The sequence below is a fragment of the Artemia sp. Qi Xiang Cuo genome, chromosome 8 (assembly GCF_049724085.1).
Source record: "Artemia sp. Qi Xiang Cuo chromosome 8, ASM4972408v1, whole genome shotgun sequence".
NCBI classification, from domain to species: domain Eukaryota; kingdom Metazoa; phylum Arthropoda; class Branchiopoda; order Anostraca; family Artemiidae; genus Artemia; species Artemia sp. Qi Xiang Cuo.
The window spans coordinates 60,583,722-60,607,216 of record NC_142801.1 but is presented as its reverse complement, the minus strand read 5'-3'; the positions used below and the strand labels follow the sequence as shown (position 1 = coordinate 60,607,216).

Sequence of the window (23,495 nt, the reverse complement as noted above, 5' to 3'; positions counted from 1 at the left end):
AACATTTCATGTTCAGTTAACGAAAACAAAACCATTATTATTTGTCAAGCTTGCAAAAAAATCCAAGCATTAAAACTTTTTCAGACCATTCTTCAGGAAATCAAGCACAACCAGGGTTGACATCGCTCCTATTAAAAATAACATTGTTTACGGACTTCTAAAAATGTCTCATTTCCAATATGTGTGTCTTTGTTATATCGAATCATTTAATTTTTAAAGATCACTCTTTTGAAAGGCAAGCACCACCAGATTTGTCATTATTTCTACTAAAAAAAACATAATTAAAATAAATAAATAAAATTTAAGAAAAATGGAAAATTAGAGACTTCTGACTAGTTTTAAAAACATGGGAATTCAGCTAAATACAATAGAAACAAAAATTATTTGCCAAATTGGTATAAAATTTAAGCGTAAAACAATTTCTGCCCATTCGTCAGTGAATCAATCACAACCAGAGTTATGATAGCTCAAATTAAAATAACATTTTTCACAGACTTGAACTAATAAATTGATTCCAATTATTCTTGGCTCATATTATTTAGTTTTTTCAAACTATTATTTCAAAATTCAAGTGTGACCAGGGTTGTCATTATTCTTACTAAATATGACCTTTAAATACTTCTGATTATCGTCTTAAAACACGTGAAATCAAAGAGTTCGTGGTAACGAACTGTAAGGAGCGACTCGGCTCAATAGTAACCGAAACTTTAAGAGACGGAATGTTGATAACAATAGATACATCAAAAGAATGAACGTATTATGCTGATTCCAAATGTATAAGATTCATCAAGTTTAGTGTTACCCATCAAAAGTTACGAGCCTCAAATTTGCCTGATTTTCGAAAAAGGGGAAAATACCCCCTAAAAGACAAGGAATCTTATTGAAGATCACACCATCAGATTCAGCATACTAGAGAACGCTACTGTAGAAGTTTCAAGCTCCTATATACAAAAGATGTGGAATTTTGCATTTTTTTTTTGCCAGATGAAAGATCACGGATGCGTGTTTTTTTTTTGTTTTTTTTTTCAGGGGTAATCGTATCGAAATAATAATCCTAGAAGATCGGGAGAGGGTGCATTCGAACGGCAGTTAAAAGTTCTACTGCAGTTTTTAAGTGACCAAAAAGATTGGAGGGCAACTATCCCTCCTTCCTACGCCCCTTTTTGCCCCAATGTTGTCCGATCAAAGTTACGCTAAAGTTTGACTGTTTGTTGCAACTTTTTAAGAACGGGTCCTGAAACACAAGGGCCTTTTAATTAGAATAGGAAGCTTTTTCGAAAGTGCTAAAAGCTTTAACATACAGGGCAAGGTATTGAGGAGGGAACAACCCCTTCATATTTGGAATAATTTCTATTCTTTTGAGTTTTAATGTTGCTCCTTACTTTTAGTAAAAGGACTAGTTTTTTTTTATTTAGTTTTAGCGAAAGATTGCTGCTACTAATAAGAACTCGCTGCAGCACCAAGCTATCTATGGTCAACAGAGCTATTCGCCCCAATCTATTCAGAGCTTCACAATTTACGCCCCCCCCCCCCTGAAGTTTCAGCTTCCCTTAAATCTTTCCTAATGACCCATTCCCGCCCCATTAGGGAGATGACCTGCTTCCTTTGGCCGCAAATAGATACACAAAAGGCACAATCTTTGGCAATGTGTCATGCTTCATCCGTAAAACTTCGCCTAGTCATCTTAACCTTACTTTCATTATATCCTTGGAAAGTGGGATCGAATCACATTTTTCATACAACTTATGGTTTGGTATACGGTCATTCAAACAAGTACTTTACTATCTTTAGACAAATTTTCTGAAAAACATTTAATAAAATTCCCCTAGACTTTTTAACCGCCCGCGCTTCAGACCCATTCTTGACGACTGTCGTTACCTTGGTTTCTAATATTCTAATCTTAACTATGAGAATTATCTTCCTACTCTTCCAAACTTTCCCCATTGTATATGTTATAATACCAAAGAATGTGGGTAGCTTTTAAGTATGGAAACCGGTGCTAGTGTTAACAAATATAACTATCAAGGCCATCTAGCGGTTGGAGACACTTGGAATGCGTTTCAGTGTAATAATAAGAATAGTTAATTTAACTAGTGTAATTCGTAAAATTAAGGTAGTAATAAGTCTCTGGTCTCAGTTCCTGTCAGAAAAACTATTACAAAGCTCGAAAAAATGCCAAGTGTCGCCAGGTGCTAGATGGCGTTGACAGTTTTTTTTGTCGATCACCGCAGAGTTTGGAAAACATGTAATGACCTAGATGGGCCCAGGCTTGCACAAAGCTTCCATTCAGCTGGAAGTCCCTGGGGACTTCTTGCTATCCGGTTCTATGCCGGCTTAAGTACTGTGTGCAGACATGAGAAGAGGTTATTAGAGCCTGAGCTGCTCATGGGTGGGACCCATTGCTTTTTAAGGTCATTACAATTTCAATGATTCTAATAATATGAGAATTGTGACATGGAACGTTTCAACGTTCAAAGCTAAAGACAAATAAAAATTGTGATTTATCTAGTTTTGAAAAAAGATCACTATGAACTATAGTGAATTGGCCGATTTCTGAAAGTCGATCACCAACAAGTTTATCAGAATTCCAACTAAACAAGATCTTAGGAGTTCTGACTGTTTAGATCATAACTGTTATTAATATGTATTTACTCAGAAGATTTAGATCAGGGTTCCTAAACGAGGACTCATGGATTCATGGACCTCAAATTAATTTTAGCTAAAAATTAGCTGAATCTTAGAGTTCTGACTGCAGTATAAAACACATTGAAGTTGAACTAAAGACAAAACAAAGGAAACGGAAGATTTGTAAAATTTTGAGAAAAATACATTTGAAACTTTTTTCTGACCACTCTTCTGAAAGTCAAGCATAACCAGAGTTGTCATCACAATTATTAAACAAGATTGTTGCTGGTTTGTAGCAACTAATCTTCTCGTTTGTCATCTGAAATTATTTAGTTTCTTCAAAACATGATTTCAAAGGTCAAGAACAACCAAGATTGCCATTATTCAAAAAAAAAAGATCTTTGTACATTTCTGACCATAGTTTTAAAAACACGGAAGTTTTTCCCATATTGAGGAAAAAAATATTGAAAAAATTTTTCAGGTTATTCTTAAGTAAGTTTAAGACAGCCAGGGCTGTCAATGCTCCTACTAAAAGACAAGCGTATGGGTGCTCCAGAAAACAGAGGAGGATTTGCTAGATATTTTCCAGAAAAATTGCCTACGGATTCTTTTGGTACCCGGCTGACTGGCCGTATTTCAAATAGTAGGCTGTATGAAAAGTTTGGTTCAATCCTGCTTTCTATGGCTATAATGAGAGAAAGGTTGAGATGACTATGGCATGTTCTGCAAAGGATGACAGATGGCCAAAGATTGCTATCTGCCCCCAACTGTCTAGGACTAAACGGAGAGTCGGTCATCTTCGGTTGGTGTGGGAGGAAGTCGTAAGGAAATATTTAAGGGAAATAGAAACTTCCAAGGAGGCTTTAAAGAGGGAGGCTTTGAATAGGTTGGAGGAGGAGGATGCGTAGCTTTGTTGACTTCAGGCGGCTCGGTGCTGCAGTGAGTTGTTAGTAATAGTAAAAGACGATTCTTAGAGATCTCTTACAGTAGCTTTAAACATACTGTAGTTCAGCAAAAAGAAAACCCTGTATTTTCTCCAATTTTGAAATGAATTCAATCATTGAAACCTTTTACAACAATCTTCTGTAATTCAAGCACAACCAGTGTTCTATTTATAATCATCACGTACTTCCCCAAGTCCCTCAAGCACAATCAGGCTAGCAACGACACATTTTTTTTAAACAAAAAACGTGTCACAAAGAAAATAGTTAAGACTAGGTATGCAAAAATTTTAAGAGTTTCATGAATAGATCATCGAAAAATATTTCGAAACAATATCGAAAATTTTTCCTACATTAATGAGGACATTAAACTTCCCCCTTCTAAAATTCCCCTTTTCAAAGGACCGCTAAAGACAAGGATCCTAATGACCCATTCCCGCCCCATTAGGGAGATGACCTGCTTCCTTTGACCGCAAATAGATACACAAAAGGCACAATCTTTGGCAATGTGTCATGCTTCATCCGTAAAACTTTGCCTAGTCATCTTAACCTTACTTTCATTATATCCTTGGAAAGTGGGATCGAATCACATTTTTCATACAACTTATGGTTTGGTATACGGTCATTCAAACAAGTACTTTACTATCTTTAGACAAATTTTCTGAAAAACATTTAATAAAATTCCCCTAGACTTTTTAACCGCCCACGCTTCAGATCCATTCTTGACAACTGTTGTTACCGTGGTTCCCAACATTCTAATCTGAATTATGGGAATTATCTTCCTACTCTTCCGAACTTTTCCCCATTATATATGTTATAATACCAAAGAATGTGGGTAGCTTTTAAGTATGGAAACCGGTGCTAGTGTTAACAAATATAACTATCAAGGCCATCTAGCGGTTGGAGACACTTGGAATGCGTTTCAGTGTAATAATAAGAATAGTTAATTTAACTAGTGTAATTCGTAAAATTAAGGTAGTAATAAGTCTCTGGTCTCAGTTCCTGTCAGAAAAACTATTACAAAGCTTCAAAAAGGCCAAGTGTCGTCAGGTGCTAGATGGCGTAGATAGTTTTTTTTGTCGATCACCGCAAAGTTTGGAAAACATGTAATGACCTAGATGGCCCCAGGCTTGCACAAAGCTTCCATTCAGCTGGAAGTCCCTGGGGACTTCTTGCTATCCGGTTCTATGCCGGCTTAAGTACTGTGTGCAGACATGAGAAGAGGTTATTAGAGCCTGAGCTGCACATGGGTGGGACCCATTGCTTTTTAAGGTCATTACAATTTCAATGATTCTAATAATATGAGAATTGTGACATGGAACGTTTCAACGTTCAAAGCTAAAGACAAATAAAAATTGTGATTTATCTAGTTTTGAAAAAAGATCACTATGAACTATAGTGAATTGGCCGATTTCTGAAAGTCGATCACCAACAAGTTTGTCAGAATTCCAACTAAACAAGATCTTAGGAGTTCTGACTGTTTAGATCATAACTGTTATTAATATGTATTTACTCAGAAGATTTAGATCAGGGTTCCTAAACGAGGACTCATGGATTCATGGACCTCAAATTAATTTTAGCTAAAAATTAGCTGAATCTTAGAGTTCTGACTGCAGTATAAAACACATTGAAGTTGAACTAAAGACAAAACAAAGGAAACGGAAGATTTGTAAAATTTTGAGAAAAATACATTTGAAACTTTTTTCTGACCACTCTTCTGAAAGTCAAGCATAACCAGAGTTGTCATCACAATTATTAAACAAGATTGTTGCTGGTTTGTAGCAACTAATCTTCTCGTTTGTCATCTGAAATTATTTAGTTTCTTCAAAACATGATTTCAAAGGTCAAGAACAACCAAGATTGCCATTATTCAAATAAAAAAAGATCTTTGTACATTTCTGACCATAGTTTTAAAAACACGGAAGTTTTTCCCATATTGAGGAAAAAAATATTGAAAAAATTTTTCAGGTTATTCTTAAGTAAGTTTAAGACAGCCAGGGCTGTCAATGCTCCTACTAAAAGACAAGCGTATGGGTGCTCCATAAAACAGAGGAGGATTTGCTAGATATTTTCCAGAAAAATTGCCTACGGATTCTTTTGGTACCCGGCTGACTGGCCGTATTTCAAATAGTAGGCTGTATGAAAAGTTTGGTTCAATCCTGCTTTCTATGGCTATAATGAGAGAAAGGTTGAAATGACTATGGCATGTTCTGCAAAGGATGACAGATGGCCAAAGATTGCTATCTCCCCCCAACTGTCTAGGACTAAACGGAGAGTCGGTCATCTTCGGTTGGTGTGGGAGGAAGTCGTAAGGAAATATTTAAGGGAAATAGAAACTTCCAAGGAGGCTTTAAAGAGGGAGGCTTTGAATAGGTTGGAGGAGGAGGGTGCGTAGCTTTGTTGACTTCAGGCGGCTCGGTGCTGCAGTGAGTTGTTAGTAATAGTAAAAGACGATTCTTAGAGATCTCTTACAGTAGCTTTAAACATACTGTAGTTCAGCAAAAAGAAAACCCTGTATTTTCTCCAATTTTGAAATGAATTCAATCATTGAAACCTTTTACAACAATCTTCTGTAATTCAAGCACAACCAGTGTTCTATTTATAATCATCACGTACTTCCTCAAGTCCCTCAAGCACAATCAGGCTAGCAACGACACATTTTTTTAAACAAAAAAACGTGTCACAAAGAAAATAGTTAAGACTAGGTATGCAAAAGTTTTAAGAGTTTCATGAATAGATCATCGAAAAATATTTCGAAACAATATCGAAAATTTTTCCTACATTAATGAGGACATTAAACTTCCCCCTTCTAAAATTCCCCTTTTCAAAGGACCGCTAAAGACAAGGAAAAGATGACGTCAATAGAAAAGAAGAAAGCAGGATTGCAAGTCGATAATAAAAAAAAGCCTTATCCTTTTCTATTGTAATCATTCTAACGTAAGTCAAGTCAATTGGATTTACTTGCCACATTGGAACTACACTGAAACCTTTCTTAAATCACAACTAATTATATTAATTATTAATTACTTTTAAATTATTAAGTCAATTGTTAAATTACTAGGCTAATTACTGCTACTACTAAAATAAGTTAATCATAATACTAGGCTACTTGAGGCCAACAAACTGGCGAATTCATCTACTTCATTCCAATGAAGTAGATGCATTTCAGTCTTGGCTCCCTTCAAGTGATCCCCAAAAGCTGTTAGATTGTTTTATTTATAATTATAATTTTTTATTAATATACCTTATTCTGTATATATTTCAATACTCTAAATTATTTTATTCCTTAAACTTTATTTACCTTTTCCTTAACAAAAGAATTAGCATTCCCTGTTTCCAGGAAGATACGTATATCTAAGGGGAATTATCATGTGTAATCCATCAGATTTAAGGTATGGATTACAGTTATTTTAGACATATTTTTTATAATTTTATTTAAATCTAGCCTGGGACATCCTGGTCTTCAGTTTATTCTTTTAGTGAAACTTAATGAAACCCATTGAATTGGAGTTCCTAGACTTGAGTTGTTTTTTTTTTTTTTTTTTTTTTTTTTTTTTTTTTTTTACCATCGCAATATTCGTTGTCTAGTTTTCAAAATCCAATAATAAAAGCTCATCTATAATTCCAATACCTAGCATTAGGGAAACTTTCTAATGGAAATTTACTTATTCAGAACAAATATTGTATTTTAACAACAGGTAACCTTATCCCAAATTTTGTAAACTGGGAGTCAATTTGATATGGAACAATTTTACACCAAATTCTAGCAAAACTTTAAAGTGAAAGAAAACGATTACCCCTAGTTCCACAAACTGCTTTTGGCTGAAAACCGCAGGAATTTCATTGATTGTGGACTTTTTTTACGAGCCTATTCTTTTGGGGGGGGGGCGCAAATACACATGCGTTGAAATTTTCCACAGATGCAAGAAAACGTACTTAAGGATAAAATTAACAGCTGATTGCCCGATTGTTTGGATGCCCCAATCATGGGCGTAGGGAAGGGGGCAGGGGGGGGGGCAGATGCCCCCCCCCCTAGAACTTCAAATTTAAGATAGATATTAGCGAGAACTTTTCGTATGTTGGAATTTTTTGTTGGATGTTACCTGGTAGATGGTTAAAAAAGCTGGAAATAAACAGAAATTTCCAAATATCATTTGCGATATCAACATTTAAGTTTCGATATTCAATATTGATTTTTGGTCCGATATATAAATAGGAGACTGGCTCACGATCGGCAGGTTCTTACGTTTTTAATTCCCAGGAATTGATTCAAGCGATAAGAAGTTGCTGAGTAGGCCAAAGCAAAGGTAACTCATTCCATACCATCCTTGAAAAAGACAATTAGAAATGCCCCACCAATTTTCCACCTGGATACCTCTCTATCCAAGTGGTCAAGAGTGCCAAACCTGGGCCATCCCGGCACTGGTTCAGTCGTCTCTGCCTTACGTTTGGCCACCGGACAAAAGAAAAAGAAAAGAGACCAGGGGAACATTAAAGCTTGTTTTTCGGCTATAAAATTAAGAAAGAATATGGTCAGCATAAAAAACTACAAAATGAATTTCATTAAGTATTGAAAAAAAAATAAAGAGTATTAATTTCAAATTATACATTGACTGATCAACACCAAAAGTAAGCCGCTCCGCTAATCTTGGTGTTCTACCTTTCAGTGGTGGCAGTTTTATTTCAACTTCTGTCTTTAAGACACAATTCATCTCGTCAGTTAGCGCAAAGTCTCTTGCTCCAGTCTTCTTCCAAAAGAGGACCTTAAGTTCTTCAGTTGCTACTTTTGATAATGATAACATTGTGAACAGAATTCCCTTTCTTGCTCTTCAGCTCAATCAGAATATAATCACCAGCCTTGACTTTTTCAGTGTCAAATTAGAAGTTGCTGGTAGGGGGCTTGTCTTCATTGTCTATGCTGGGGTCTGAAGAGTTGTTGTATACAGGATCATCTACGTCAGAATCGTCACTCTGTCTGTAACTCTTGTTGCCAGAGACACGCCTTTTGCTTTTTAGTCTTTTCACTTGTCTGACTTTCTTCCGTTCCAGGACTAGGGGTTTTTGGCAGATACAGCTTTTATCCTAGCAGTAATGCATTCTTTTATAGGGTTGTCAGTGAGCACTTTTATCTTTTTCATATTTTTTTCCTGCTGATTTTTTGGGTTTGAGTTGATTGATAAAATTCTGGAAGTAAAGCAAAGAATGAGAGGCAGTCATCCAGCCAGAAGTATTTTCTGCGCTGATCATGATGGTTCCTGGTAAAGCTCCCCTGAGTAAAATTTCCAGACACTGTTTTTGTGGGGAAATAAGTAGAGGAGGGAATGTGTTCCCAACACATTAACACCAGCACAAATCGTGGTCAACTGAACTCTTTCTGCTGACGTGACCTTCCCTACTTACTTCTGGCCTCGCTGTGCAATGATTTTACTAGGCTGCTGGATTTTTTCAGACCTGAATTGTCAAAACTTCAAATGTCTTGTGGTCTGAACATGTGTTTATATGGGCATCAATCCAAGTCGTTAAAGAAAGCTCCTACAATGTGACAGTTGAAAGCAGTTGTCCGTCATAAGCTTTTATTTATTGGTGTTCTTACTGATAGTTTTAAGTCAGTCCATAAAACCACGGTACCAATCTTTATCTGTAATTCCTCCACTGTTTCCACTACCTTTGCAGTTCCATTATCCGGTACTTTTATGCTCTTAATAATGGCATAAGTGTATGCAAATTTACACACTTCTAGGGGAATACAGTCGAAAGCATATAAGCTATCGTTTTCAAGTAAGTTTTTAGTCTTTTTGCTTGTTCCTCTGTGAATGTTGATCATAGCTTGTAATTGGGTGTAAGGAAATTCAGGTCCAGACTTTTTAGAGGGATATTCAGCTTCTCAACTTTTTTTTATGTAGTCTTGCAGCGTTCTTCTAGGGACACCCATGGTACTTCCAGAGAATCCAACTGACTTTTTGTAGAATAAGACAGAAAAAACTACTATTTTATTTTCTTCTGGATCACATCCACCTTTCTTTCTTTTCTCTTCTGTTTTACTTTTAATCATTTTATCTTGAATGAAATTTAACAGAAAAAAAAGAACTTCAGTTCGCCTACTGTTCTGACAGGATTAAACAACGCCAGAAATAACACAGTTTTGGGTATTAAGCTAGCCTTCAACCTTTAAATATGATGTTTACACAGCTTTTACAAGCATAGCCCACCTTTGGACACCATGTTACGGCATGCCGAATTTACCCTGGGTATTGTGGCCGAACATGGGAATTCACTAGCCCACAGGATGAAAAAATACTAAAGGCAAACTGGTGAAGATTGCACGTCTCGGAAGCTGCCAAAAACAGGCAAATAATAGGAGAATACAATGTGAGTTTACAACGCGAGTTTTATAGTCTTTGTGACTAAGCCTAGAATTTCAGACAAAATTGAACAAAATTCCAAAGTTAACCACCATAAAAACTGATCCAATCGGAAATTTTTGGTGAAAGTTATAATTAAGGCAATGACTTTTTAAAAAAATATGCTGTAATCTGTTAGAGCATTTATAATCCACCAGAAGCCACATAGGTTTTTGTATTGAAACTATTTGCTTTGGCTAAACGTGGGCCGGTCTCCCCTATACCAATTTTAATATTTAATTTTGCCCAACTGCAAATTTTTGAGTTGAATTCTTAGAAGAAGCTGTTATCTAACCATAATGTGATTTGTGTCAAATCGCTTTTGTGATGTTTATGTTATCTGGAAATTGGAAGTAGGATAGTGGGTCTCTTATGTTATACTGTTGCAGGAAAAGTAGAACATGGAAAATGTTAAAGGCCAAGTTTTAGTGAAATATAGAATGACTAGTTTCTAAAGACCTATATTCAAAGGACCTTGGGAAGTATTAGTAAGATCCCTCCATCACAGAAGCAGCTGCCCCCCTCCCCCTACACAAGATGCTGCCTATGCCCATGGCCCTTATATGTAAATTACCATCATTTTCCTTCTTAGCAATAATACAAGTTTAAGAGCAGGCACTGGACTGAAAATCAACTTCTGTAAGATAAGGTGAGGGTTGTTGCGGTATTTCCGTATCATGCCAGCAATTTTTCAAGCATCTCCCTGTGTTTTTTTCCACAATAAATAAAAAGAAAAAAAAGGTGTCGTTCGAATTGCGCTTTTCAGCAAATCATACCGTGTAGGCACTAAGGGTTATGAAGATTATTTATTATATTGAATACCTGATAGTCTAGACATGCTGGCAAATCACATGACCGAGTGACATAAGACTACCTTGTTTGCACATAAAGTGATGTAAATTACAAAGCCTCTGTAAGTAGAATATATAACAGTCGCCAAAGTCCACATTTAGACTATACTGACACTGCCTTCTCTTTCTGAAGTAGAATCGAAGCATTCGTCGGTATGATGTGTCCATTGCCTTGTCAGCAAACTTTAATGCAACATATTTACCATATTTTACTCTTTCGAAAGGAGAAATAGATATTTTTTTTTAAATAAAAGATACGCTTTGATAGTTTTTTTTTCTGAAGTCATTCAATTTCACAAGTGGTTTTGACCGTTTTAAATTTTAACATTTTCCAAATTTAAACAATTGATTCTACGTTTGAACTTGCTTAATTTTGACCTCCCTTTAGAACTACAAGATCATTAGCCTTAAAATTTATTTGAAAGAAAAAGGGAACTTGGAATTTCCAATATTTGAGTTATTTCCCCTTAATTCATCTTCTTTTCCATTGCAAACCAAAAGATCCTTCTGATACGTATTTTGCTGCACTTTATTGCATTTTGAATGTCAATTAAGCCTTCCTGTATATTCTCATAAAAGGTGAATAACTAAATAGAAACGAATGTCAGATAAGCCCCTAAATATTTTTCTGGAACCCTTAGGAACCCCTCTTCGGAAACCTAGGAAAGCTTTCAGTTTTCGTTTGAGTCCATGAGTTCTCGTTTGGGAACCCTGATCTAGAGTTTACAGAGCAAATTCATATTAAAAGCAATTACGTAGTTTGATCGAGATCCAGTTTTGTTCCTAAGAATTGGAGGTCCATGAGTCCATAAAACCATGAGTCCTTGTTTGGGAATCTTGATCTAGAGCATACAAAGCAAATTCATTTTTATAAGTTATTTACTGTGGTAAGTAGTTTGTATCGAGCTCCAATTTTCTTTATAATAATTTGAGGCCCATGAGTCCTCTTTAGACACCCTCATTTAGATTTTACAAATCTGACAAAAGCGAACCCTCATCTGGGGCTAGAAAAGCAAATAAATATGAGCAGCAGCTATCACTGAACAACCCATTTTGTTTTGAAATTTAGTTTTGTTTTAAGTATTTGAGATCCATGAGTCCTCGGATGGGAACCGTTATCTAGTGTTTACAAGTCAAACAAATATGAACAGTAATTATTACTGCAATACGTATTCTGTTTTGAGGTTTTGTTTCGTTTCTAAGTCTTTGAGGTCTACAAGTCTACGAGTCCTTGATTGGGACACCTCATCTAGAGTTTACAAAGCAGAGAAATATCAACAGCAGTTATTAATGCACTACACATTTCATTTTGGGATTTAGTTTTGTTTCTAAGTATTTGAGGTTTATGAGTCCATCAGTCCTCAGATGGAGGCCCCTATTTGTGGCTTACAAAGCAAATAAATTTCTACAGCAGTTATTACTGTACTACCTCTTTTGGTTCGAAGTCCAATTGTGTTTCTAAGTTTCTGAGGTCCATGAATCCGGAAGTCCTCGTAGGAACAATTTTGTGTTTTGTAAGAACTTTATTGGATTTTGTTTGAAGTATTTTATATTTTGTATGAACTATTTCGTATTTTTTATGAACTATTTTGTATTTTGTATGAAGTATTTGTTTTTTGTACGAAATACAGTACTTGTATTTTGTTAGACTTATTTCGTATTTTGTTATAACTTTATTTATACTTTGTAAGAATTATTTTTTTGTAAGAACTAATTGTATTTTAGAAGAATTATTTTTGCTTTATGAGAACTATTTGTATTTTGTACCTTTATAAGAACAAACAAAGCAAAAAAATATTTATGGCAGTTATTACTACACTAATTATTTTGTTTTAAGGTCCAGTTCCGTTTCTCACTACTTGAGGACAACATGATCTTTCTTCTAAACTAACAGCTCCTTAGAAGGAGAAAAAGAAGCTTCAATATTTAAAACTTATAAAACTTTTCCCTTAACTAAAGAATTAGCATTCCCTGTTTCCAGGCAGGTATACTTATCCACGGGGAAGAATTTATCATGTATAATCCTTCAAATTTAAGGTAAGAATTTCCGGCAAAATTTCCTATCTACGAATTCTCTGATGCTCTTAGAAATAGCATAAAAATAATCCCTCACTGAAAATGCATCAGACAAGATTAGGTTTAATACGAAATTATTTAGGAAATGCAGCATGAATTTGATGCCTCTTAATAGAAAACTTCAATCATTGGATTTTTTTTCGGAAATAATAACAACCACGAGGGAGGCTACTGCTTGCCTCTTTTTTTCTAATTATTATTGAAATATGTTAAATTCTTTAGCTGTCATGGAAAAACACTGTAGTTTTTGTTACGTAAATACATGTACAAGAAATATAAATAAATATGAACATACATGTAGATTTTTTTAAATATATATAAATATATATAATATATATATATATATATATATATATATATATATATATATATATATATATATATATATATATATATATATATATATATATATATATATATATATATATATATATATATATATATATATATATTCAGTTGTGGCACAGGGCTCTTATTCCTTTGGCATCTTAAAACGTCTGGTGGTTGAATTTTTAAAATTTTAAGTTATCCACTAAATACAGATCTATAATTTTATTTATTATAGTATTATTCTTCATATTTTTCGGTTATATATCTATTAAGACGTTTTCTTTTTTTCATCATTTTTTTTTTCAAGTTACTTTTTTCGTATTTTTTTCTATTTGTTTTTTTCTATCCTTTTCTTTTTCCGTGTTTTCTAGTTATGGAGCGCACTGGAGTTTGCGTGTATTTTTTTTGTATTTTTGTTGTTGCTCATGTATTTTAACAAAAGAACTCGAATTTGATACATGTTCGATTACACTAAGAAGTATTTTTTTGCACAAGGAGGTTTCTTTGTGCGTTTAATCTACCTTTTTACAATGAATTTAAATATACAATCAAATATGTTAATATACCGAATAATAGAATATACGAATATAACAGATCTCTGAAATCACCCGCTTCTTGGCGTAACAATCTTTGAAGTTTTTAAGTAACCCCAAAGGATAGTGTAAAACTTATATTAGGATTTTTATATTAGGAAGTTTAGTTTTCGAGAAAGATATTTTACTGGTACAGGGCAATTTGGCTGATTGTTTGCAAGTTCCAGCTTGTTTGTGCTTTATATTAGGAAAAAAAAAATTAAGCAAACTTAATACTCGAGAGGCTAATGTCGTATTTTTACAAACATGGTCTAAAATTAACAATTTTGAATAAATCATGCAAAAAAAAGTTTTTTCGTCAATAGTCTGACGTAGAGATTACATGGGAAGCGTTGGAGATTTTTCCTGGTATTCGTTCCTATAGTGGCCTGTATAGGGTTAAATGTTTAGGAATTTTTCTAACGTCGCTTTCCTGCTAAATCTAAGAATATAATTAGATTTTTATAGTAACCACAGTTTTTAGGATTATTTTCAAAGTTTTTTTTCTAAGAATTTTCAGTGGTGAGACAATATATAATTCAAAAAGTGACATCACTAAAATATTGTGTTCAATACAATATTTCAGTATTTCTTAATTAAGCATACAAAACTTCGTTATAAAACCCTTTTAAACTTTTAAAATCTATTTTTGAAAAAAAAATAATGTCCCAGAACATAAATCTAAAAAAAAGTGTTACCCAAAAATCGTTGAAGATGGATACATCCGAAACATTTTTGAAACTTTGACAAAAAAATACCCCTTAGTTTCCAAAGTGTAACTTACACTATGCCTTTTATGGGTAAGGCGTCATAACGTCTAACCGACTAACGTCATAACATCGACAAAATCCGTCATAACATCGACAAAAAAATTCGTCAGAACCACTAGCCGTCATATTATCTAAAATTTTAAAACTTTAGTTTTTTGGGGTTTAGGGGGGAAGGTAACTAGGTTAGGTTAGGTTACGTGTTTAATATATGCTATGCTTTACCCCCACCCCCCGATGTGAAAATACAGAGCCAAAATTTGTTTCTGAACTATTATACAGCCTATTTATTACTATTATATAAACTATAAATTTTTTTGTCGATGTCCTGACGGTTAGTGATTCTGAAGGATTTTCATTTTAGATGTTATAACATTTAGTGCTTGTGACAATTAGTCGAAATGGTAGCCCCCCCCCCTTTTATGCTTTGATCAGCAACCCCTCGCCACCAAACAGCTTATTCATATTCAAATTCGTGTCAACGCTAAAGGATCTGTATTAAAGCGGATCATTCTAAGAATTGTAGTCTGAGAACCATTCTAATTCTAATATATTTCTTTTTATGTTGCCAGGATTGGCAAGTTTTTCTATGATACTGCAAAATAATAAATATAATTTTATTTTTGTAGCTCGTATTCAAAATGAACTAAAAAATACAATGTTTCCCAGAATCTATGAATAGAAGTGAAAAAGTGGGACACAAAGCGGTAACAGCTTTACATAACATTCGCCTTTTACTAGATTCCAGCTACTGCTGCAACCATGATAGATATCAAATTGATCTAAGTATTTTTCTACCGAGGATTCTTCTTCATTTTTGTACATTCATCATTTTCGACTTCTTTGTCTTCCGATTTTATTATCGCAGACTGCATATATTCTTATGCAAACATTTCTCTGTCTACAATTACCCAGCCCAGTCTTGATGCAACCTATGCAACCTATTGCCCAAAATACTTGATAACTTCAATTCAAAACTTCATATTCCTAACTACTACACCCTCTCTGTTGCCAATCAGAACCAGTTTGATTTCGAATTCCATTTTGATTTCCATAAAAATTTGTCCTATCTAATATTCGAACCTATGTTACCACGGGCACAGGCAAGTGTTCTTATCGCTTTGCTATCAAGTTTTGTAATTGTGACATAAAAAAAAGTGTGTAAGCTGAAGAAAACAAGTTAAAAAAAAAAGGTCCCTGCTTCTACTTAAAAGTTTTTTGAATCTGGTCTCAGCCTTAAAAACCATTTAAGCTTACATAAAATGAGCTTGAAAATTCTCAGGCGCTCCCAACGTAAGGTCCCCGAGTCATTAGCAGTCGTGAGATTTACAACGGGAAAGGTTAAAATGGCCATATCGGTTATTAACTTAATTTATCAAGCGTGGTATCTCTAGCGCTATATGACATTGGGTGAAACAAGTTCGAAGATTTTGTGTTTTTTTTGGTCAAATTATTAACTGGGCAATTTTTATCTAAAATGAACGAATAATGAAGAGCAAGAGAACGGCGAACACCCTGGTTTTACTTTTTAAACAGCCCTTCATAATTTTGCCACATTCGCACTTTTGAATATAAACAAATGACACGGCCAAATTATATTATAAGACACAAATTATCGTAAAGATCTAAACAGGACGTGTCACAATCTCATATTTTTAGACGTTACAACACTAAAAGGCCCCAAGACTAGCGGTACCCACGACAATTAGCAGATGGACATTCAAATACACAGGAACAGTTGTCATCAGGGTTGCCACCCCTAGTGATTTATCATTATTTCTAGTGATTTTTATGTTCCCAAGTGATTTTCTTCTAGCTAGTGATTTATAGTGATTTTTTTCTAAAATTAGTGATTTTTGTTCTAAAACTAGTGATTTTTGTTCTGAAACTAGTGATTTTTTCCAAAATCTAGTGATTTTTTACGATATAGCACGTAGATTCAATGGAATAAATCATACAAGAAACTAAGAAACTAATTAATTAAAAAAAAACGCAAAATAGTGATTCACTACAGTTCCTAATATATTCCAGATTAGCATTTATGCAAATATATCGCCTTTAAAACTTCTGATTACCCACCATATGTCGATATCAGATATAGATCTCAGAGCGTTATCATCAAGATAATAGGCGATCCTAGTTAATCGCAAAATCGAAAAAAATGTTCTATAATTCCTATTCCACAACATTTGCTCAGGTCATAGTTTTGTCTCTATACTTATGGTTTTTTTTCTGTAATCTATCAGTTTCTTCTGTTAAAACCTTTAAAAGTGGAGTGAATAGTGGATAAGAATACACCCTCTACATCAGCAAATAGAATAGAAATGGAGTCATTGAAAAATAAGAAGGTAGGTATACATTATATAAAATTTTCTAAATGAAAAAAGAAATCATTGAAAAAAATAGGACTTAGTTCTTTTTATAATAAGATTTGCAATATAACTAGATATACTAAATCGATTGTAGTTAGATGATTGAAGTCGGTTGGGAGTAAGGGCATTGTATATACTCTGGGAATTGTCAAATGATTTTAATCTTTACTTCAAACATCTAATCGAAACTCCAATAATTCTGAAAATTCTCTCATTTGTAATTAAAACACCTAAAAAAGCAGAACACGCTCTATTCTTTAAGTTTTTGGATTTATGTGCTAACATACTAAACAGTTTGTGGTAAAAAACTGTAAGAATGGAGCTACAAGCCTCAATATTAACCGAAACTCTAGAAATGAAATTTTGATATCAATCGGTAAATCATCGGCTTATTATGTTGATTCAAAAAATACAAGATTCATTAAGCTTAGTTTTACCCATAAAAGGCTAAGAAGCTCAATATTTGCCTGAATTTGGAAAGAGGGGGGGGGAACACCCAGCAAAAGTCAAAGAATTTTAACTAAAATTAAACCATTAGATTCGATGTATCAGAGAACCATACTATAGAGGCTTCAAGCCCCTATTTGCAATTAAATAATCAAAAAAACAAGTTTTCTTTTAACTGAAAGTAAGGAGCGACATTAAAACTTAAAACGAACAGAAATTATTCCGTATATGAAAGGGGCTGTCCCCTCCTCAACGCCTCGCTCTTTACGCTTAAAGTTTTTTATTGTTTTAAAAATAAAGTTGTGTGACAGAGTCAAACTTTAGCGTAAAGAGTGAGGCGTTGAGGAGGGGACAGTCCCTTTCACATACGGAATAATTTCTGTTCGTTTTGAGTTTTAATGTTCCTCCTTCTTTCGGTAGAAAAAAAACTTGTTTTTTTTTTATTTAAGCTCCGAACGTTTTTGAATTAATGCAGCTTTGATTCTGGCTCACCGTACATGATTAGTTAAAACGAAATTTGCATATTAGTTTTACTTTTTTTTGGCTAAATGGGTTTCTTGAAATTCTGTTTAACGTAACTTACGAATTTACTTACGTAACAAACTTCTATATTCATATGTTTTTATTACGTATATTAGGGAGTTTGCCCCCAAGTCACTATCTCGCCGTTTACGCTAAAGTTCGAGTTTTGTTCGAATCACAAACCCCTGAATCACAAAGGCCGGTTAATTAGAATAGATAGCTCTTTTGAAAGTACAAAATAACCTTTGCGTAAAGGGTGAGGTATTGACTAGGGGACGAACCCCCTCATATACGTAATAATTTGTTCGTTTTGAGTTTTAATGTTGCTCCTTACTTTCAGTTGAAAAAACTTGTTTTTTTCTTTAGTTTCTGATCTTTATTTAAATAATTCTAGGAAATCCGGCACCCCCTTCATAGAAATGTCCCATCCCCCCCCCCCAAGGCAACATCCTCAATGGAAAGATCCTCTCCCGTAACCCCATCCTCCGACCCCCCCCCCCCCAGCAAAAAATCCCTCCTGAAATACCTGTATACTTCCCATTAACCAATACTGTATGGTCTATATGTAAACAATGGGCAAAGTTCATAACTTGCAGCCCTTCCCCCAGGAACTGTGGGGGACTAAGTCATCCTGAAAGACATATTTATTAGATTGTCAACTATGCTGAATAAAATGGCTATCTCAAATTTTTGATTGGGTAACTTCGGGATAAAATGAGCGTGGGAGGGGGCCAAGTTGCCCTCCAATTTTTTGATCACTTAAAAAGGCCACTAGAACTTTCAACTTCCGTTCGAATGAGCCCTCTCAAGATATTCTAGGACGACTGGATCGATACGATCACCCCTGGAAAAAAAACAAATAAACACGCATCCGTGATCTTTCTTCTGACAAAAAATAAAAATTCCACATTTTTGCAGATAGGAGCTTGAAACTTCTTTAGAAGGATTCTCTAATACGAAATATCTCATGGTGTGATTTTTATTAAAGTTCTATGACTTTAAGGGGTTGTTTTCCCGTTTTTTTATAAAATAAGGCAAATTTTCTCAGGCGCGTAACTTTTGATGAGTAAGACTAAACTTAATGAAACTTATATATTTGAAATCAGCATAAAAATCTGATTCTATTGATGTATCTATTGGTATAGTATTTTCAATTTTTAGAGTTTCGGTTACTTTTGAGCCCGGTCGCTCCTTACAGTTCGTTACCACGAACTATTTAGAAGTGTTGAATTGTGTATTATGAAAATTATGAATTTTGTATAAGAAAAATCACGGATGCGTGTTAACTTTTTTTTAGGGGCGATCGTATCGAACCAACGGTCCTAGAACATCGGGAGAGGGCTTATTTGAACGAAAATTAAAATTTCTGGTGTCCCTTTTATTTAACCAGAAAGATAGGACGGCTACTAGCCCTCCTCCCACGTCCCTTTTTTTCCAAAAATTGCTCGATCAAAAGTTTGGGATAGCCATTTTGTTTAGAATAGTTGAAAGGTTCCAAAACTATACCTTTAGATTTAACATGATTCACGCACCCCTTAAGGATGGGTCTGGGGATCAAAGTATGCTAAAATAATTTGGTAAGGGTAATAAGGATAATGTACGGTCTATGAAAACCAGTATCATAGCCACATATAACGGGTGACAGAATGCATTGGATTGTATAACTTAGGCTATATATTTGCACATAAGGGGGATGGGGTAAGGCTAGGTTACTTTATCCCCACATCCCCCTAATGTGCAAATATATAGCCCAAATTATATAACTAAACTGTTATATTCTCATCATATTTTGGCACATTTCATTAGGATTAACATAAATTTACTTCTTGGGTGTGTTCCGTATAATTAACAAGTACCCGTTTTTTTTTATCAAAGAAGCAATAAGACTAATACTTATCGAAATTTGTGAAGGGTACGACACATGTTTTCCATGAAAATACAAAAAGGCCAGTTTTAAAGTGTTTGCTGGTGTCCCAGTAATTATACTAGCTCAACTAGAGTAAAAAGAAAATAGTTTCTATATTTTTTTTTGGGGGGGGAGGGGGGGAATTGGAGTTTATCAACGAGGAAAAAACTAAGCATGGGTTAGAGAATTCAAAGTGCCAAAAACCATAAAAACTATTATGCGTTTCTCTCATGAGCCCCAATTAATGGTAACAACTTTGGAATAAATTGTTTTTCTTTGATCTTCAAGTTCGTCTTCGACAAAGAAACCTCCTGTGTGACATCGTCAAGTAATGTCATAATTGAACTTTTAATATTTCGTCGACAAACCTCAAGTGTAAACAGGTCGTCCACATACTTCCATCGCTGTGTGTGGTCAGTCATGAGACTATTAACCATTATAAAGAATAAAATGGGACCCATCAGGCTTCCCTAGGGGACCCCATAAAAGATAGGAAGAGGACCGGAATAAAATTTTTTACATTTAAGCACTTGAGAACAATTTGTTAAAAGGCAGGCAGTAGTTGTAACTAGAAAGGAAGTCACTTGAAACTTCGCCAGCTTTTTATATTCAAAGATACTCTGGTCAATTAGACCGAATGCTTTCTGGAGATAAATTAATAAAAGATTCAGCCAAGTATAAGAGTTTTCAAGGTTTTTAAGAATGGTGTCAAGAAGATTAACAAGGTAGCATGAAGTAGATGTCTCCTTCAGGTTTCCGAATTGCTATAAGCCAATAAGTTCAAGAATCTCTTCCTTTCAAGGTCAGGGAGATTGGTCGTACTCCAGTAAAATCGTTCAGGCCTCCCTTCTTTTGGATTGGAGTAATATAGCCCAGCTTCCTGCACGAGGCGTAAAAGCCGGAATTACTAATATCATTAAAAATACTAAAAAGGGGTATTGATAGTTTATCAGGGAATGCTTTTATTAGATCAATTGGGATATCAAAGGGACAAATACTAGTTTTTTTCAAAAACCAGTTTTAAAAAAACAACAAATTTTAGAAGCCTAATCTATTTGTTTCAGAATTGGTTGATTATATTTAAATTAATAAATAAATCATTATTTTCAGCACAAATATATAAATATTTGAAATATATTATTAAATATATAAATACAAATTTATTAAGAAGGCATCTCAATTACAGAAACATAATACATATCGATCAAAAGCCAACTCCTATTTTTTAATTTATTGAATATTAATAGTCTAAATATAAAAACTATTTTTTAATCAAATTTCAGATTATTTTTTATTGTGTACTGCATTTTTATTTACCTTTATTTATTTTTTCTTCATACTATAAAAGAAAGTAGCATATAAGTGCATAAATGCTAGAATACAAACAGTAAGACCGTTATACCTTCTATCCCAGTCTCCATTCTTATCTTGAATCACTTTACTGCCAAGGGAAAAGAAGGTAATAAAGACGAGAAAGTTACACCCACCTGGAGCTTCCTAATTTTTGCAATGTCTGTCGAATTGGCAAGACTCAGCAATTCTGCATCATCACCCTGGGATGAATCGCCATAGAAGGACCCCCAATTCCGACAAGAGGAAATGAGCTGATTGCAAAACAGTCTTGCAAAACGAGAGCCATTTATTGGGCCATTCCGACGATTCAAAGCCCCTCTAATACGCGAACCGAGAACTTGGCCAAAATCCCAGCCTTCTTTCATATGATCCTCCTTCCATATACGATACACCTCATAAAACAGATCCCTTTGCTTTTTGAAAGCTTGAAAATCAACTTGATTTGCATAGCAGGATATTATATCATTATCTATGCTGAATGGGACATTTTCCTGAAGGAGGGTGACGCGATTCGGAGCCAATTTCCGCTGGTGGAGCTCACTTAGGAAATTGGCCAACTCCAAGTTCATAGTTTCAATCAGCCCAGTTCGCAATAAAAGTTTCAAAGTTGTTCCATTTAAACAAGATAAAAAGTTTCGTAGAGAATTCAAAATTGTCACTGCCAGAAAACAACAATTATGTGCAGAATATAAAAGTTCAGGATTTATGACAAAATGTTTCATCCGAGTGCCATTTGTTGATGTTAACAAGTGAAATAAAAAGTTGAACTCACTCCCAAAATTTAGCAGCTCCGAGTTCACGTAATTCAAATATTTATCAGCAATTCGGACGAGTTCCTCTTTCTGAGTAACTAACTCTAAGGAAGGCTGTATTTTATTACTTTCCGAGGTCAATTTTTCCGGAAATGGTTTGAGCCAAGCCTTTTCTCTAATACGTTCTCTTTCGCTCTTAAGACCCTCTCTAATCTCACTCAAGTTATCATCAATTCTTTCGACTGCATTTTTAAAAGCGGAACTGCTTTCTAAATCTCTCACAACTGTCCCAAATTTAGGTTCACTAAGCTCTACTGATGTTGGATTAATTCGTCTTTTTTTGTCACAAGACGAAAGCCTTTTCTTCACATCAAGGCTCACAAAATCCCCAATGACAAATCCACTTGGAGTTTTTGGTTGTCGTCTGTCAACATTTTCACAATATTTTGGTGTGGATGGAGGATTACTTCCGGAAGGAGATGGAAAGAGGTTAATGCGTCGCTGCGGCCTTTCTTGCGGCATCTGTCAGCCACTCCTGTAAGAAAAAAATATAAAAAATATTTACACACATTTTCAAACTGGGGGAGGGGAGGACTATTTCCTGAAAACTATCAGAGATCCCCAACCAACAGTAAAAAAAAAAAAAAATTAAATACACGCCATTTTAGATACTAGCCTATAAAGACATTGAATATCATAACAATAATAGAAATTATGACAATAATATAATAATAAAAACAATAATACCATAACAATAACATCAGGACAATAATACCATGAACGCAATACGGATACATTTCCAGTTTAAATGTGATTTGTTCACTAACCAAGTCCACTAACCTGACAAGGCAAATAACAGAGATTGCTGACAGAGAATCTGCATTGTTGGCTTGAATTGCGGGGTACCAATTCTCTAGTAGGAAGAATATTCAGGTTTATTCGTATTGTCCTTGACTTGTAGCCTAGTCTCTTGGCTTTCCTTTTTTGGGAATGTCATCATAGGTGTATACGGGTGCGACCCACAGTAAGGAGGGAGGGGGTAAAGTCCGACACTTAGACCACTCAGCCAACCTGACCTTGTGGAGGAGGGTAATATTATAAAATCCTATATTTAGGTAATAATTTTCCCCTTATTCTGCACGAGGGGGGAGATTCTTTAGGAAAATCTTTGAGAAAGACTCCCCAACTTTATTGCAAGCTCAAAAGACTGTAGCTTAGAAGAAAAGTTAAAAGAAGCTGTTTTTTTTTTTTTTTACCCATAACACATGTTAAATACATTAGAAGCATGTATCCATGCTTGCAGCTACCCTGCAATTTGACTCACCATTCTACTTAAAGGTACAAACAACAACAAAATTCGGATCCCAAAAGCTGGTCCCAAATTAGCACGTTGAGAAACATGGGTGGCTCAAAGCACTCCGATCGGGAGACGGGGTATCCCTCATTTAAAGAACTTCTTATTATACAATTACAAAAAGTTCATAAACAACAATCCTTTATGAACAGCTAAAAATGAACGAACTAAGACGATTAAAAACAAGTTTTGAAATATGGCAATTTGGTGCCGGGCAAATCCCTTC

General features: G+C 34.7%; 1 protein-coding gene across 1 annotated transcript in view; it reads right to left on the bottom strand.

The window, feature by feature from the left end:
• The window catches only part of dlt (codanin-1 like protein dlt), a 281,789-nt gene that overhangs the window by 229,681 nt on the left and 28,613 nt on the right, over positions 1–23,495 (bottom strand). Inside the window, exon 2 of the mRNA XM_089093645.1 lies at positions 21,298–22,450. Coding sequence (XP_088949771.1) covers positions 21,298–22,437 — 1,140 coding nt within the window. The 5' untranslated portion in view covers positions 22,438–22,450. The remainder of the gene's footprint in view (positions 1–21,297; positions 22,451–23,495) is intronic.